General features: G+C 41.0%; 1 protein-coding gene across 1 annotated transcript; it reads right to left on the reverse strand.

Moving 5' to 3' along the window:
• Positions 1 to 6,960: 6,960 nt before the first annotated feature.
• NPY (neuropeptide Y) lies at positions 6,961 to 14,999 on the reverse strand (the record flags this gene model as incomplete). The annotated part of the gene is made up of 3 exons (XM_010012374.1): positions 6,961 to 6,985; positions 9,872 to 9,952; positions 14,836 to 14,999. Coding segments are annotated over 3 exons (270 nt in total), but the record flags the coding sequence as incomplete, so codon positions are not given.
• Positions 15,000 to 15,004: the final 5 nt, after the last annotated feature.

Consider the following 15,004-nt stretch of genomic DNA (forward strand, 5'->3'; position numbering starts at 1 on the left):
TTATCTCAACCCATGGGAGTTATGTTCTTTCGGTTCTCCTCACGATCCCTCCAGGAGCAGGGGGAGGAAGAAGTGGGGGGAGAGAGCGAGCGGCTGAGTGGTTCCAGATTACCAGCTGGGCTTGAACCACAACACTGATTAACTTTAAAATGCTTCCTGCTTAGAAGAAGCTGACCACACCAAAAAGTGTCCAAGCCTTTGGACTATTAATATTCCATCAGTAAGGTTTATTTCCTGGTTTAGATAACTGAATTAGAAGCCATCTCCTGGTTTTATAATGCAGTGAAACAAGAACTGGAGCAATTGTTAAGAAAAAAAAGTAAAATCTGTATAAACCTGTGCCATTACTGGTGGAACAGAATTTGTTAAAGGGTGTGTTGAAAGACAGTATTTCCAGCTCATTTCAGTGGGGAAGATAGCTGAACCACAGTAATGGTCAGAAACACGGTGGAGTGAATGAATGGATAAATTCAAGAAAATTATCCCTGGCTATGAAAATAATTTGCACCATTAATGCAGAACAACATCAAATTGCAGTCCTTCTTTTCTTCCATATAAAAGAAAGCCAACCAAGAACAGAAACTAGAAAGGTGCTTTTTTAAGGAAAAGAAGCTTAAAAATGGGGCATGGGAACTTGTGTAAAGGCAAATATGAAAGACCTCTTAAAGAGCCAGTCACCTGCTTGGCACAGAATCTCCTAAACTCTCATTCTTAGTTGATACAAACATATTTCTTTGACAAAGAACTGCTAAAGCCATGTTCAGTATTAGTCACCATTAGCTGTATCTGCAAGGACATCCCATGTCTCTCTCCATCAATTACACTTTCTTGAAAGCAGGATCCCTCCAGCCACGTTTCCAAAGGTACTTAGACACTTTGAGACCCACACCTGGAAGGCAGAGACCTTGGCAGCATCAACAGCCTGTGGACCAGGACCCTCTATCCAGAACATGGGAAAAGAAAGAAAGAAGTCTGAATTCTGGGCTGACCACCACTCTCTGTGTGTGAGTCCATAACATTGATCCTAAACCCACAAAGCTTATTGTGAATTTAGGTGCAACCCTATGTCTCAAAGTGGCCCATGGCCTTTTGCCAAGCATTTAAAGCAGTCATTGATCATTACAAATTAGGAAACACGCTTAAAAACTCCCAGTGATCCTTTATCTGCATATCTGGTCACATAAGTGGTTTTGACTGTCTGGTCCAGGTTCTCTTGTAGTAATTCAGGAGTTCTGCTATTCTTGTCCTTATTATGTAACCTGGTTGATGGTCCCATATAGGGCTCCAGGTGGAGATGCCACCTGTGGAGCCTGCTCTTTCCCCTTCACCGAAGAGCCCTTGTGAAGACAATTTCATGTGGACAGCAGAGCATCTAACAAATAAAGGGCAAAAAGTAAGTCTGCCACCACACACCACAGATAAACCTGTCTAAAATGCAGGTCCAACCCTGCCTTAACCCAAACTCTAAAAATGGTCCTAGACCTAAACAACTAGCAATAATGAAACTCTAAACTGCACAACAGTTATCTCCAGCCAGTTTCTCTAATAAGGGTAAGAATAAAAGGTAACTGGGGTAAGACTACACCCAGTTACCACTACCATCTGGTAGTGGTACTCTGTAATCAGCTTTGACAGCCTGGCCCCAGACTGAGGTTAAATTGAGTGGTGGGCTCACCCTATACCTCCAGGACTGGATTGGCCTAGGGTATGTTTAAAATCTTGAATTTAGTCAGAATTTAGTGGGAGTTCATGGTCTACAGCAAGCGCAAGGCTGGAGCTGGGTGTCTATCAAAGGTTGAATCTTGTATGCCCAGGCTAAATACAGCTTGGAAGGTCTTTGGGACTAGCAGAGACCTGGTCATTGAAGAAAAGCAAATACATTAGATAAGGGAGAGCTTAGCAAACATACATGTTAACCAGAAACAAGATAACATCGCACTACCCGTTTTATAGCACAATCTTAACTGCTGTAATCAGAGAGGCTATAAGGACAAGCCCAAAGGTGCAGTAGGACCACCATAACTTACTTACCATATTTATCTATGAGCCCAAGTTTCCTCCCATTTTCTTTCTTTGCATGTGGATGGAAAATTTTTCTAGTCTAGACTTAAATTTTTACTATGGTCCTACAGACTGAAGCACAAAGAGCCCCATATCTGGAGTCTCCAGGTGCTGCTGTAATACAGATTAATAAATGACTGATAGCCATACAGCCAGATAAATAAAATACACTGACCTGATAAGAATTACTACATTAGTTAGGTAATTTTCTCTCAGTAGCAATTTCCCACTCAGGCTACTAACCCACCAAAACAAAGCAGGGGGGGTGTTTAATTTTCGTTATTGTGGGTGTTAAATTACTCTTTGATATTTTTTAACAGGAAAACATTATTAAATATTAAAATTAAACAGCCAGATCTGACATAATTTCAAATTCTGATGTGATAATCCAGAATCTGTGAATTATTGACTGGAAGACAGACACTGATTTATAACCCTGGGGCTCTTGAGAAGTAAGCTGTTCCCAAGTGCTAGATTTTGCATTTACTTTTCTAACTTCACAGAAATCCATATGGAAACTCTTTCTTTGGTCAGAATCCACCTATTTGGTTCACATACAAGACATCCCAGCTACTGTATAGCTGCCATAGCTCTGGTTTGCTTTTTGCTTTTGAGATCTGTCTGGTTTAAATAGCAGCATGGGGATTGATATAAACCACTCAGTTTTTGCCATATTGGATCTCTCTTAAGGGCTACACTTTCACACCCATGAAAGGTGTTTCTTGGAGCTGTGTATCTACAATGGGGGCAGCCCCAGGGGAAGCTTTACCTTTTCTTATTACTAGACATACACTGTGCAGATCCAGTAATAGTTACTCTGTTTGTGAAACACCCAAGTTGTACAGAGTGGGGAGGAAGAGAATGGTGTCTTTTCCTTTCAGTTAACATGTAGAGAAGAATATTCTGGACTGAACCTCAAAAGCAATTAAAACCTGTAATGCTTTTAATTTCAAGACGAAACACAAATTAATGAAAGAAAATATGTTCTAGGAAATATTTCCTAATAAAATTTTTCCTAACACTTGAAAAAAGAAAACCTTCCTGAAAGAAATTTATTCTTACCAGGGTTTTGTTGTGGGTTTTTTAACCTAAAGAATTTTGGGGGAAAAAGTGAGGGGGTGCTATAAAGCATCTGTACAAAGGAAAGTGAAGAGCACCCACACCTTATAATAGTTCAGTTTGGAAATGCAAAGGAGGCATGTTCTCCTCTCAATTTCTGCATTACAAAGCCATGGCTGCTCATTCCTGGTATTCTGCTCTTTCTCTTCTTCTGACTTCAGAAATTTTCACAAGGAAAATTCAGAAGACAAACAAAAACTATCACAACAAATTCTGGCCTATCTTCTGCTGAATTTTGCTTTAAAGTGTTTGTTGACTTTTAGTGGCTTATGGTTATCAGCTGATGACACAAGGGTGGGAAGGGGAAAAAAGGTCCTGTGTTGGATTTGCACCTGTGCTCCTGAAGGACGTGTGGCCATGCAAAAGCAGGTGCAACCCCATGGGAAACACAGAGCAATGGTCAGTTCAGCTTAAAAATCCCCCTCGCATATGTGTTGGGTGGTGCTGGGCATCTCACCTTAAGCACCAGGGTGAGGCACCAGCAGAGCATGGGAACACAGTGCAACCCCTGTGGAAAACACTTGATGCTGCAGCTGAAAATTGGTATTCATTTCGCAGCTACCAGGTAAATCCCAGCTCACCCCAACAGGAGCTCTGTAGCGGGTCCCCTCCTTCCTTCCTCATCCACTTGCTGAAGAGCAGCTGCCTGCCTGGGGTGACCAGTGCTGCTACCTCCAGGGTCTGATCTGGGGCTAGGACACATATCACAATCACTAGAACATGCTCTCCAGTCCTGCGCCACCAGCACCTTCCTGCTTCCCTGTGTCTTCTGACAGAAGGTGGAGGCTGTGGGGATGTCTTCTCCTTCGTGATCAGTCATGGTCACAGAATCACAGCATGGTTTGTGTTGGAAGGGACCTTGAAGATCATCTAGTTCCATACCCCCTCTAGGGGCAGGGACACTGTGATTCCCTGTGTTCAGGATGGTCTGGCAGAGCAAAGCTGCCCTGCCTTACAGAAGGCTGTCCATCCCCTCTTTATGCTACCAGAGCAGGGTTTCCACCTCTTGGGCGACAAGTGAGCAAAATTCAGCTTGACAGATGGCTCTTTCCCCTTCACCAGAGAAGGGGGGCAGCAGCTGGACAGCGGGAGGGCAGGGGGCACCCAGGCCACCCAATTGGGTCCAACACCAGTCACAGGGACAACGTTTCACTTCATTTCTAGGGAGAAGGGAAATAACCATCAGAGGAGAACTAGGGAATTTGTGTCTTCTGGCACAGAAGACTTTCAGAGCTGAAAGCATTGCAATGGATTAGGTTTCTAGGGATGGAGAGAGAAAAGGATAGAGAGAATTTAATTTCCGAGAAGAGGCAATATATGGGATCATCTAGATTCCCTACTTGTTTGAATCAAATTTGGGCATAACTGTGATGTTAATTACAGAAATTGCCAAAGGTAAAGTTGGACTGTCTTAAATATTTTACGCCTATCTATGTATGTTCGTTATGATTTCAAACCTGCAACAAATGAAGGAGAAAATACTATCACCTACTTTCATGGTTCTCATGTCTTGTTTTTCCTGGCACTTCCTCAGGTTCTGACATAAACTTCAGCCTTTGTTCTGTTTCTCATGGTTAGAGAAAAAAAGATGAAAAGGTTAACCCTAAAGTCAAATGCAGGAGCCACAGCAAACAAATCCAGCATTTATCTTCCTTTCACAGCTCGTTTTTTAAGCCTGTCCTGCAATATGGAGAGCTGATCCACTATTTCCAATGTTCTGGCCTGTCAAGATTGGTATATGAAGTACACAAGGAAGCTAAGCACTGGGCTTCTACGGCAATATTGTGTCTGCTCCAGAGAACACAGGAAGATTTTAGAAAGAAAATCATAGCACGTTGTGGATAGATAAATACTGTGTGAGTGCTTTGCCTTCCTTCTGTTTTTGACAGCTCATGAGATGATAAACCTCACATTTTTTAGATTTTTTTTCTAGCTTTTCTATACAGATGGGTGTTTTTGAAGCTCAAGAAAACTCAGGTAATTGAGTGGAGCAGCTCAGCACAAGCAATTAGCATTCACCGATGCTCCTTTAACTCACACTTTCTTCACTAAGGCAGATTTGTAATGATAGCGCTAAGCAATGTGAGTTTAGTTTATCTGCTGATTTTATCATTTACATGGTCATTAATATACAGAGAGATACTAGGAATTACCAGGAATTGGTATACTGTATAGCAGATACCTCACTAATTTCCGGTTTTCATTTGAATAATTATTCAAAGCAAAACTTTATGTGGACTCTAACCCAGCAGGTCCTGCCCTGCAGTTAATGGGCACCTGCTAACCCCAGCAACCTGTGGCCATCCTGGAGTTCCTCTGAACATTGTCACTTATGGTCTTGGTCTTGGGTGGCTGTGGTTTATGGCATTGCTGAGATCAAAATTTGCCAATTCCAGTAACACCCATGTGTTTTATGAAAAGGAAAAATACGTTATGCTTTACTGAAGACACTGTGGCCACAGAAGCTGGCCAGTCCTGGTAATGCTTTGTGAATGCACTCAGTGTGCGTTTATAGAAATCTGGAACTTACTTGTGCTGACACATCTCTTGGGGGTAACAAACATGTGGAAACATTTGAAAAGCAGGAAGGAGATGTTAATACATTAAACCTTCATGCTGATTCTTTTCCAGTTTGGAACTTTTTTATGTGCTTTATTATGCGGTGTTTAGTCACAGTGTCTAAATAAAAGTTGTGCTGAAATATCAGGACCAACATTTGTGTCGTGCCCAGTGTGGATTCTGACTATACTGCAAGATACGTATCTGCAAATTAAACCCACTTAAGAACAGGGGTAACGTGGTGCTGCCATTATATTATGTTACTTTGAATAAAAACTTTGAGAGTGTGTCTGACTCCCTCATTAAGCTAGTGATGGAATACATAAAATGAAAAAAAAAAAGAAAATGAAAACCTGAAGACAGTTTCCCTAATCCCTGTTCCATGGTTGAAACAGAAACCACAAATGGCTCCAAATGAGAAAGGCTCAGATTGCAGGTACCCAAAGAGTTGTGATTTATCAGTGTGCTCCTTTACAAGGTGTTTGGCAATGTTAGACATATTTTTGCTGGCACAAATAGCTGTAGATTTGCCTTGGTTTATGAATTACTTTAGATATTTTCTGCTGCTTTGCATATTGCCAAAACAAAGATGTTACATCTGTTTCATTTAAAATTCATAACTCAGGCTTACAGCCAAGCTTCAAAGCAGTTTTGAGGAGTTAGCAGAATTAAGTGGTGACTTATTCCTTTGTAATTTGAAAATGCTATTAATCTTAATTCATTTGTCAATGTAAGTACTAAGTAAGTTTTTAGTCTGGTCATTCTGAAAAATTGCCTCTCAGAACACTATTTTCCTAGATTATGTAGTCTATGATAAATTATTTTAAACAGTTTTGCATAAATCAAGCAGCTGAGCTGACTCTGAGGCCGCAATAAACGGTGTCTTTATCTTACTTTGCACACTAATTACCATAATAACTGTGACACTATTGTTGTCCATAATACATTAGACTGCAGGGAGATTATAATTCAGTTTCAATCATTTAAAACAACTCTTTGCTATACCAATGACACAGTTGGCTGTTTTCATTTAGGATGTTATATTTTGGAATGCACAATAATTTATTTAAATAAAGGTATATACAAATATGATGAAGGAAAAACTCTACAGAATTCAGTACAATGGCTGCATGCACTGGGAATGATGCTACGATTTGCTTCATAGGTGTGCTGTATGAACTGAAACCTAGGAAAAGTTTTGACGAAGTGCTGAAAATCCCATCACCACATCGAAGGGTCTTCAAACCTGCAATACATATTATGAATAAAAAACCTCATTAAATACATTTTAAAGCCCCTTCTGAAAAATCCAGTTAGAACTATGTTAAATTTTAATGTTAATTATGGTATCAATAAGGAATACATATGTGTATTTGCAGTTGAATATTGTATATGCAATTCCCATCAAAGCAGAGGCATTGTGGATGGCCAGAAGTCCGTATTTTGCTACCAGAACTTGCTCCTCCGTATTGCTGTCTGGTGCCACATTTTATACCACTTGAGAGTCACTGCAAAGCTGCTTTATGCCATTTAAGTAGCACTTAATGAAATTCAGCTAGAAAACTATGGTATGTTGAAATACAAACATTTTTTGAAGATGTATTTTTCACTCTGGCTCAGGAGTAAACAATTTCCAAAGAGAATTCACTGAGCCAAAAAAAAAATCATGTCATGCTGTAAGCACCTTCAAACAAAACTGATGTTCACAGTCACCATCCTAAAATAATATTATAGTATTCCACTGCTCAATATCAAACATTTGAAATATGTTGAAAGGGGTGCTGAGGGTAGGATTTGATCCAGAGGTCCTCTCCTTGCAAACAGCTGTCCTGTCTACACAGATAAAAAGTCAACAAGTGGAAGAACATGGAGAAAGACCAGAGGAAATGCATTTGCCATAGTTCTTCCCATCTAAAAGCTGGGCATCTAGTCTTGATTAAACATCGTCTGCCTCCACAGTCATCGGAGAGACACTGACACCTTGAGAGGGCAATTGATATCTTGACCATTTTAGGATGGAAGGCTCATTTTGGAGATACCCTTATCCCTGAGTAGTTGCAAAGGCAGCCAAGACAGTTACTTCACACTAGATACCTAACTTTTTAAAACACAGTATTAGAAGAGACACATTCTGTTATTATTGTTTTCTCACGACTCCACAAGATCAGAAACATGCCACATTAAGTTTTTGTCTTAAGAACTTACTTGTAAATGTGCTCCATTAACTGGCTACATACACTTCGTTACTTTAAGTTTAGAACAATAGCTAGTGCCTTTCATTCATTCAGCCTGGCTTTCTGCAGGAAGAAGGCTTAGGCAGCCATGGTGTACCTGCGCGTATGCACTGTGTGCCAGCCGTCTGCCCCTGTGTGGCTCCCCTAACTTCCCCACCAGCTTTAAAACTCTCTGGACAATTTCAACCAAATCAGAGAGAGGTACAGATATCTCAGTAGTCAGTACTGATACTAGTATCTCAGTATCAATAAAGATGTTAAGTTCCTGATACGTCGTGAAACATAGAATTGGGTGGAAAGAAGACTTAATTATGTCCACACATGGAGGAAAATCTGGAGTGGGGTTCAGAATCCATGCAGGATTTTATCCTAGAAAACATATCCATAGGAAGCTAGACATCATTGTTCCCAGTACTCCCATAATTGTCATCGATGAATGACAAATACCATACTCAGTTTAAAGTGCTGTTGTAGTGTTACAGGGGGTATGAAATAAAAATCTGTTTCTCATCAATTCTTGATCTTAAATGCAGACTAGTTTGTTATTTTGCTCATGAGTTTTTGCTCCCTGGTGTGTTATAAATAGCATTATTGAAACAATAATAATAACCATAAAGTTTTCTTATGAAAGGGTGAAAATTACAGAGAGTATTAGAGTTTGTACTACCCTGTGTGTTGCCTCAAATTCATGGCAGCGGAAATTTCGCATTATGTGAGGGCTCTGCCTTGTCATTACCAAACACAAAATAGTCTAATACATTTCACTGCACTCCATGCAGTTTTTACATAAGCATCTGCAGAGAAAACTGTATCCCCACAGCTGTGGTTAGTCATCACACTGTAAGTCAATGGTATCCCTATGCGCAGAACTGCAAATCTCATGGACAATCTCCCTTGATGGCAGCAGAAATTTTGGTCACCTTTCAGTGAGAAGATCATGCCCCAAGTTCAGTGGTACAGACTATTACATATAAGTACTTAAATTACTCTAATTGAGCCTTTGCAAAGCTAATGAAAGTGTAGAGCATTTGCTTCTAGACTCCTGAGGAGGCTACTGCATAAAACATTTATTTCTGCAGTAGACATATTATCAGCAAACTTCAGGCTACCAGTGAAGGCTTAAACTGAGCTTGATTGTGAGTAAAATTGAAATCAGTATTTTCTTTCACGAGCCAAAACTCCCCTTGCATCTTACCTCTTCAACGTACTTCTCATCTGTGTAAACTGTAGTCACTACTACAGTATCTTACATTATAGCTAAAGCGTCGTTACCTAACTAGATAAATACAGCATGTACATTTGAAATCCGACTGTTACTTGTAACACCACTGTTATTTTGAACCAAGTGCAAATGGAAATATAAAGGCCTTTTTTCCCTTTGTAAAATAGTAGGTACAAACCCAGTGTGAAATACTTTATTATAAAAACCAGTCCTAGCCATGCATTGTGTATAAGTTAACCTATGTACATATTTACCACTTATACATCTTTAGAGGAAAAATTAAACCTGTTTGAGTAGCAAATGAGTAGAAATGAGCCATCTTTGGGGCTCCAGTGTGTAAGGAATCATCATCAGGCACCAGCAATAATTTTGTGTAATAAAGCCCAGTACTGGACAAGTACGTGGGAATGCTTCTCTTCCTTCAAAGAGCAGGAACGGCCTGCTCCCAAAATCAGGAAACAAGAAGTTTGGACTATATTTTATCTGGTAAGGCATCTTTTGCACCCAAGTGTGGTTCTAGCTTTTAACAAAACAGGAATTAATGTTTTTAAGGACATGTATACCCATCTGTTGCTGGCATATGTTTTTACCCTGTGAAACATATTTATTGATAACAAATGAAACTGTTAAATCTAAATAAGAACCGAACGCCACTATGAAACCTCTTCATACATACCTGGATCTAGGAATGTTTTCTGTGCTTTCCCTCAACAAGAGGTCTGAGATCAGTGTCTCTGGGCTTGATCTCTTTCCATATCTAAGGAAAGATAAAAAAGTGTATTTTTACATATGTCAGTTTTTAAAAATAAAGATTAAGACCAGAACCATTAGACAATCTTTTCTTTTTTCAGAAAAAAAAATTGCTAGAGCAAACATAAATACAACTTTCCAGCAAGTATTTTAACTTGACTTGGCTTGGCCATGTGAGAAAATGTTCATTTTTCGGTACTTCTTTGTTTTTCTATGTTTTCCCATAATAATTTTGAATTATAGCATTGAGAAACCTAAATATTTCTCAGTTTGATGGCTGTTCCTGGACACTCTAGAACCTTGCACCTTACTGATGTGAGCATGAAAAGAGAGGGAGCTGCACATGATGTGACCTCAGAGCATGTCAGTCTTGCCCTCAAATGCAGCTCCATCATCTTACTAACTTTCTCATTCGTTTAGATGCCACTGTATCCTTCCTCAGAAATTATGCAAATGGGGACATAAATTTACCTACTAAGTTAACAGAAAACAAAGCTCAGTATGCCATATTAGCCAAGGAATCAGCCAGGATTTTTTAAGATAACTAGTACATTTGGGGCTGCCCGACACATAGCACATTAGGTCATAAAAACTGAGCTACCCCAAGGTGATCATCACTCTTGAACTATGTGGCTATGTGAAAGAAAACTCACATTCATAATTCTTCTCTGATTAAAGGGGATACCACTGGCTATCTTTGTCAGTTTTCTGACAGTATCTGCTATATTTACACAGCAGATGTCTTTCTATTTGCAATTTCTGGTTCTTGGGAAGGAATTTGCTCTCTTTTCCCAAGAAAACAGAAGTGACGATGAGCAGCCAGCTTGACAGACATTTCATCACTGTAAGGATTCATTAGCCTAAGAGTGATAAGTCTCAGAAGCAAATGCTCCCTTGGTTAGAAAAAATGAAGATAATGATTTGTAACTTGTGTGTGTAATCAGTCTGAATCACAAAGCACATTAACAGGTAACAGCTTTGTGAATGCCACTTGAGGAAAATTCTAATTCCAGAGAAATCAAAGGTGTAAGGACGGACTTACATTTTATCCATTGCTATTGAGATTTTTCTCTTATGACTTGATCTAAACTTGGCAGAAAAAAACAACAAACCCTTCCCAAACTATATCTAAAAACCCAGACGTTTTACCTGTTGATGGCATAATTTCCTGAAAAGTGGAAACATATGTCACTTTCCAATCATTATGATTCTATGATTTTATTCAACTTTTTGTATTTTTACATCACCTTGTTCATTCTAGTACATCATCTGTGCTCCACAAAGACAAAGCATCAGTTTCAGAAACTGAAAGGAAATTTCTTAATCTAAGCTGACTGAAAGCAGGTATCTGAAAAGAACCAGCCTTATATAGTAAAATGCTATTACAATAATGCAATCAAGCATGATGTTGAATCAAATACCTTGCACTCCATCACCACAAAGGGATTTATTTCTTTCTGGTTCCCTACTCTGATTAATATGGATGTGACCTGGACTTCAACTGAGGGGGAATCTAATCTGCTGTTATGTTAAAGAAATCGATTTAACAAATCAACAACTTGCTCCAACAGCTCACACTTGAGCAAAACTCCTGTTAATCTCTCGAAAAGTTTTGTCTAAGGAACAAATAGGTGGCAGCCTCCCAGAGTGCAGAGATTCAGTCTAATCATGAAGACAGATGTGTTGGGGAGACAGCTTTTATATGAGTCCCTTCCATACCTTGGCTAGACCACTGCTGCTACCTGTGCTGGATCGACCCACCATGCCCTCACACAGCAGAGCTGCACACAAAGGGATCACTGACTCTGACCAACTGACTGCTTTTCCTGTGTCATATGCCTGAGCCTCCTGTCTGCCCTGTAATTTTGCCATTGGGAGACAACTGTGCTACAGACATATTAAAATGAGGCCATGGACAAAGCCAGTCTCTTCTCACTGAACCAAATGCCTTGGGATATCTTTGTTCCAGCTGCTCCATGCTTTGCTCTTTGTCTACCCTGCCCAGCTCTGAGAAAATGTGATCACAGAAAGCCAGGCCTTTGTTTGCTGTTTGGGAAACATCAAATTATCATCACTGTTTTGGAAGGATGAGGCTCCAAGCTTTGTGAAATTACATGGTCATATTTTATGCTCAGCTTGAGGTATCAAGGTCTTTTTTCAGGCATGCTGAAAACCCACAACTCCAGCTGAAGTCATAGGGATGGAAGAGTAAACATACTTATTCTGATAAGGGACATAGTAACTCAGATTCAGCGAAATCTCAAAGCTTCCTATGAGAACTTGGGTCTTAGGAGTCAAATCCCATCAATGTCCCAGGACAGCAACAGGAAGTGAGGGATCACAGAAGCATCTCAAGGGTCTGATTCAGAAAACTGACAAAAATCCCAAGCTCTCAGGATCTGCTCCATTCCCCATTAAAAGGTGTTGACATGAAGTGGGAGCATCAGTACTGGTTAACTCAGGCACATTTTCAGATATTCTCTGCCCTGCCTACAGTTCAAGCCATCTCCAGCAGAAATGGCCTTACTGTTCTGCTACAGCACTGAACAGCCACAGATTCATGAACAAACTACAAGGTTCTGGTGACCTGCACCCTACAAGTACCTGTTTCCCTCAGCTAACCTCAAAGGAGTATAAAGCTGATGGGCACAGATGTCTAAAGCTAAGCGAGATGGATCTGAAGAAGGATCTCAAAGGAGAGAGGGAGCAAAGCAGCCACACAGAGAAGGTCTAAGGAGAAGAGAAAGATGGTCTAGAAGGAAGAAGCTTCATAGGAGCTGGCGTGAAGACCCTGTGTGTCAGGGGGGAATGACACTTAAATGTTTGGGTTAGGTCAGAAGCAGAAGCCAAGAAGATGAGCCAAAAGTTTATTCATAATCACAAAAACATCAAATAAGACAAGACAGATGAACCTGAAGGCAAAGAAAGGATCAATTTCACTATCTACGTGCTCTTACTGCTCCATCTCACCAGTTGCACAGTAACCAGGCTGCAGGCACAAGGTCTGGCAAGAGGCCAAGCATGGCTTGCTCACAGACCCTCAGGAGGAGCAGGACAAGCTCATGGACCCCTCATCTCCCCCCTACTACAGGGCTCCCAAGCAGCACCGTGCACAAAGGTCAGAGCTAAAAAGCTGTAAGAAGAGAGAAAGCTTCTAGCACATCTCCTGAAACAGACCAGTCCTAAATGCTGCAGAAGTTATTGATTCATTTTGCAAGTGCCTGTGTCACTGTCAAAACAGAGAACCTCCAGGAGCTCGGTTGAGCTTTTCAAATGGAGGTGGCAATTACTTTATTTCTGCACTGTTAATTCCCCACACAGTGGAAACAGCACACCTTTTCTTTTTCAGTTAACCTATGCAGTTAACTTCGAAATGTGTACCATGAAGTTGCCATTATGGTGGGGGTTTTCTACCAGCTTTCTTGTCCTCCCAGGTCAACTCTGCTCCCTCTAAATATGAGAAGGTGGGTGAGAAATCTAGGTAAAATCTGAAGAACAAAATTTGAATTCTACATTGTTTTCTCCATCAGCAACAATAATCACTTCTGTTCATTTCAGAACCCAAATCCACACAGTCTCTGTCTCTGAGTTGTCTGCTTGTACCCCAGAAATCAGGGGAAAAAAAGCTACAGTCAACATTAAAGCAAACACAAAGGGCACACAGCAGAAACAGAGGTTGAATACAGAAAGAAGGGCTTGTTATATTGGGTTGGGGTTCTTTCGTTTGATTTTAAATATAAACTTCTTTTGGAGAGGAACCACCTTTGAAACCAGAGATGAAAGAAACAAAAGAAGAGATGAGAGACCAGCCTGGAGATCCCATCACATGCAAGGCAAACAGGCAGCAGAGGCAGAACTCAAGAATCAGATTATTATAGTAGTAATCTAGAGAAGAAGTTATCCAAGCACAGAACTATCACAAAGAAGCATGCCATACACATGAACGAGTTATGAATATTGCTTTAAAAGTTCAGAACTGAAGAACTGTGTTTCTATCAGCCTCTTCATCTGTTTTATGCTATTAGTGCAGACAGTGTTACGGGTTTGCTGGGAAAGCTCTCAGTTACATGATAGCCTCCCTTCTAATTTAATTCTTCAGACTTCTAGAGGAACAAATGAAAGCCTAATTTTAGACCTCCCATCTGGTTTTGATATTAAAGAAATAGATAAATATGTCGAAGTTCTTCTGGGTCACACACTGTTCAGGGACCTCAGGGAAAACTTCTATTAATCACACAGTCTAAACTGGACAGACGCTCCCAAAGAAAACAGTTTTGAATAATAATTTGCACTTTTTTAGATGGAGCCTTTATCCCTGCTTTAACAAGCACAGTCATCCCTGGAAAGCCAGTTTAGAGCTAGGTTGGTTCAGGTCACACTCTAAAAAAGGTTGGGCTGCGGTTCTTGCCTGTGGTCCTGAGAGAGTTTTTGTTAGTACTAGTGCTTTTTGCACTCACAGCTGCATGAGGTAGCAGGCAAACTACATAGCATCTGGACTACTACACCTCCCCAGTAAGCCTAGAAGGGCACGTTTTCTCATCAAAATCTTCAACAAAGCGGTAGCGAAGAAGTGGGACACTACTCCTCCTGCCCTAACTCTCTCCATCTCTCAGATTAGTTATGTTTTGTCCCTCTTTTGGGGGCTCTCCTCATGCACACTGCCCTGCAGTTTGTGCTCCTTCCTGCCGTACCTGTCTGTGCCAGGGCTAGAAAGGGCTGATAGAGCAGAAGCAGCACCGACACCCCTACCCCTTCTGCCAGCGTGGATGTAGAAAGTTCAGCTCCGGACCCAGAGGCGACTCAGGCATGTTCCCTCTCCTCAGCCTCCCCAAGGCAAAAGGCATCCCAGGGAGTGGGAAAGGGGGACGCTCGCCCGGCCGCTCTGCCTACCTCTGCCTGGTGATGAGGTTGATGTAGTGCCTCAGCGCCGAGTAGTATCTGGCCATGTCCTCTGCGGGAGCGTCCTCGCCGGGGCTGTCCGGTTTTGAGGGGTACGCCTCTGCCAGAGTCCCCAGGCAGACCAGCAGCGACAGAGCGAAAGTCAGCACCGACACCCACA

This window comes from Nestor notabilis, unplaced genomic scaffold (genome assembly GCF_000696875.1).
Source record: "Nestor notabilis isolate BGI_N333 unplaced genomic scaffold, ASM69687v1 scaffold32593, whole genome shotgun sequence".
In the NCBI taxonomy this organism is placed as follows: domain Eukaryota; kingdom Metazoa; phylum Chordata; class Aves; order Psittaciformes; family Psittacidae; genus Nestor; species Nestor notabilis.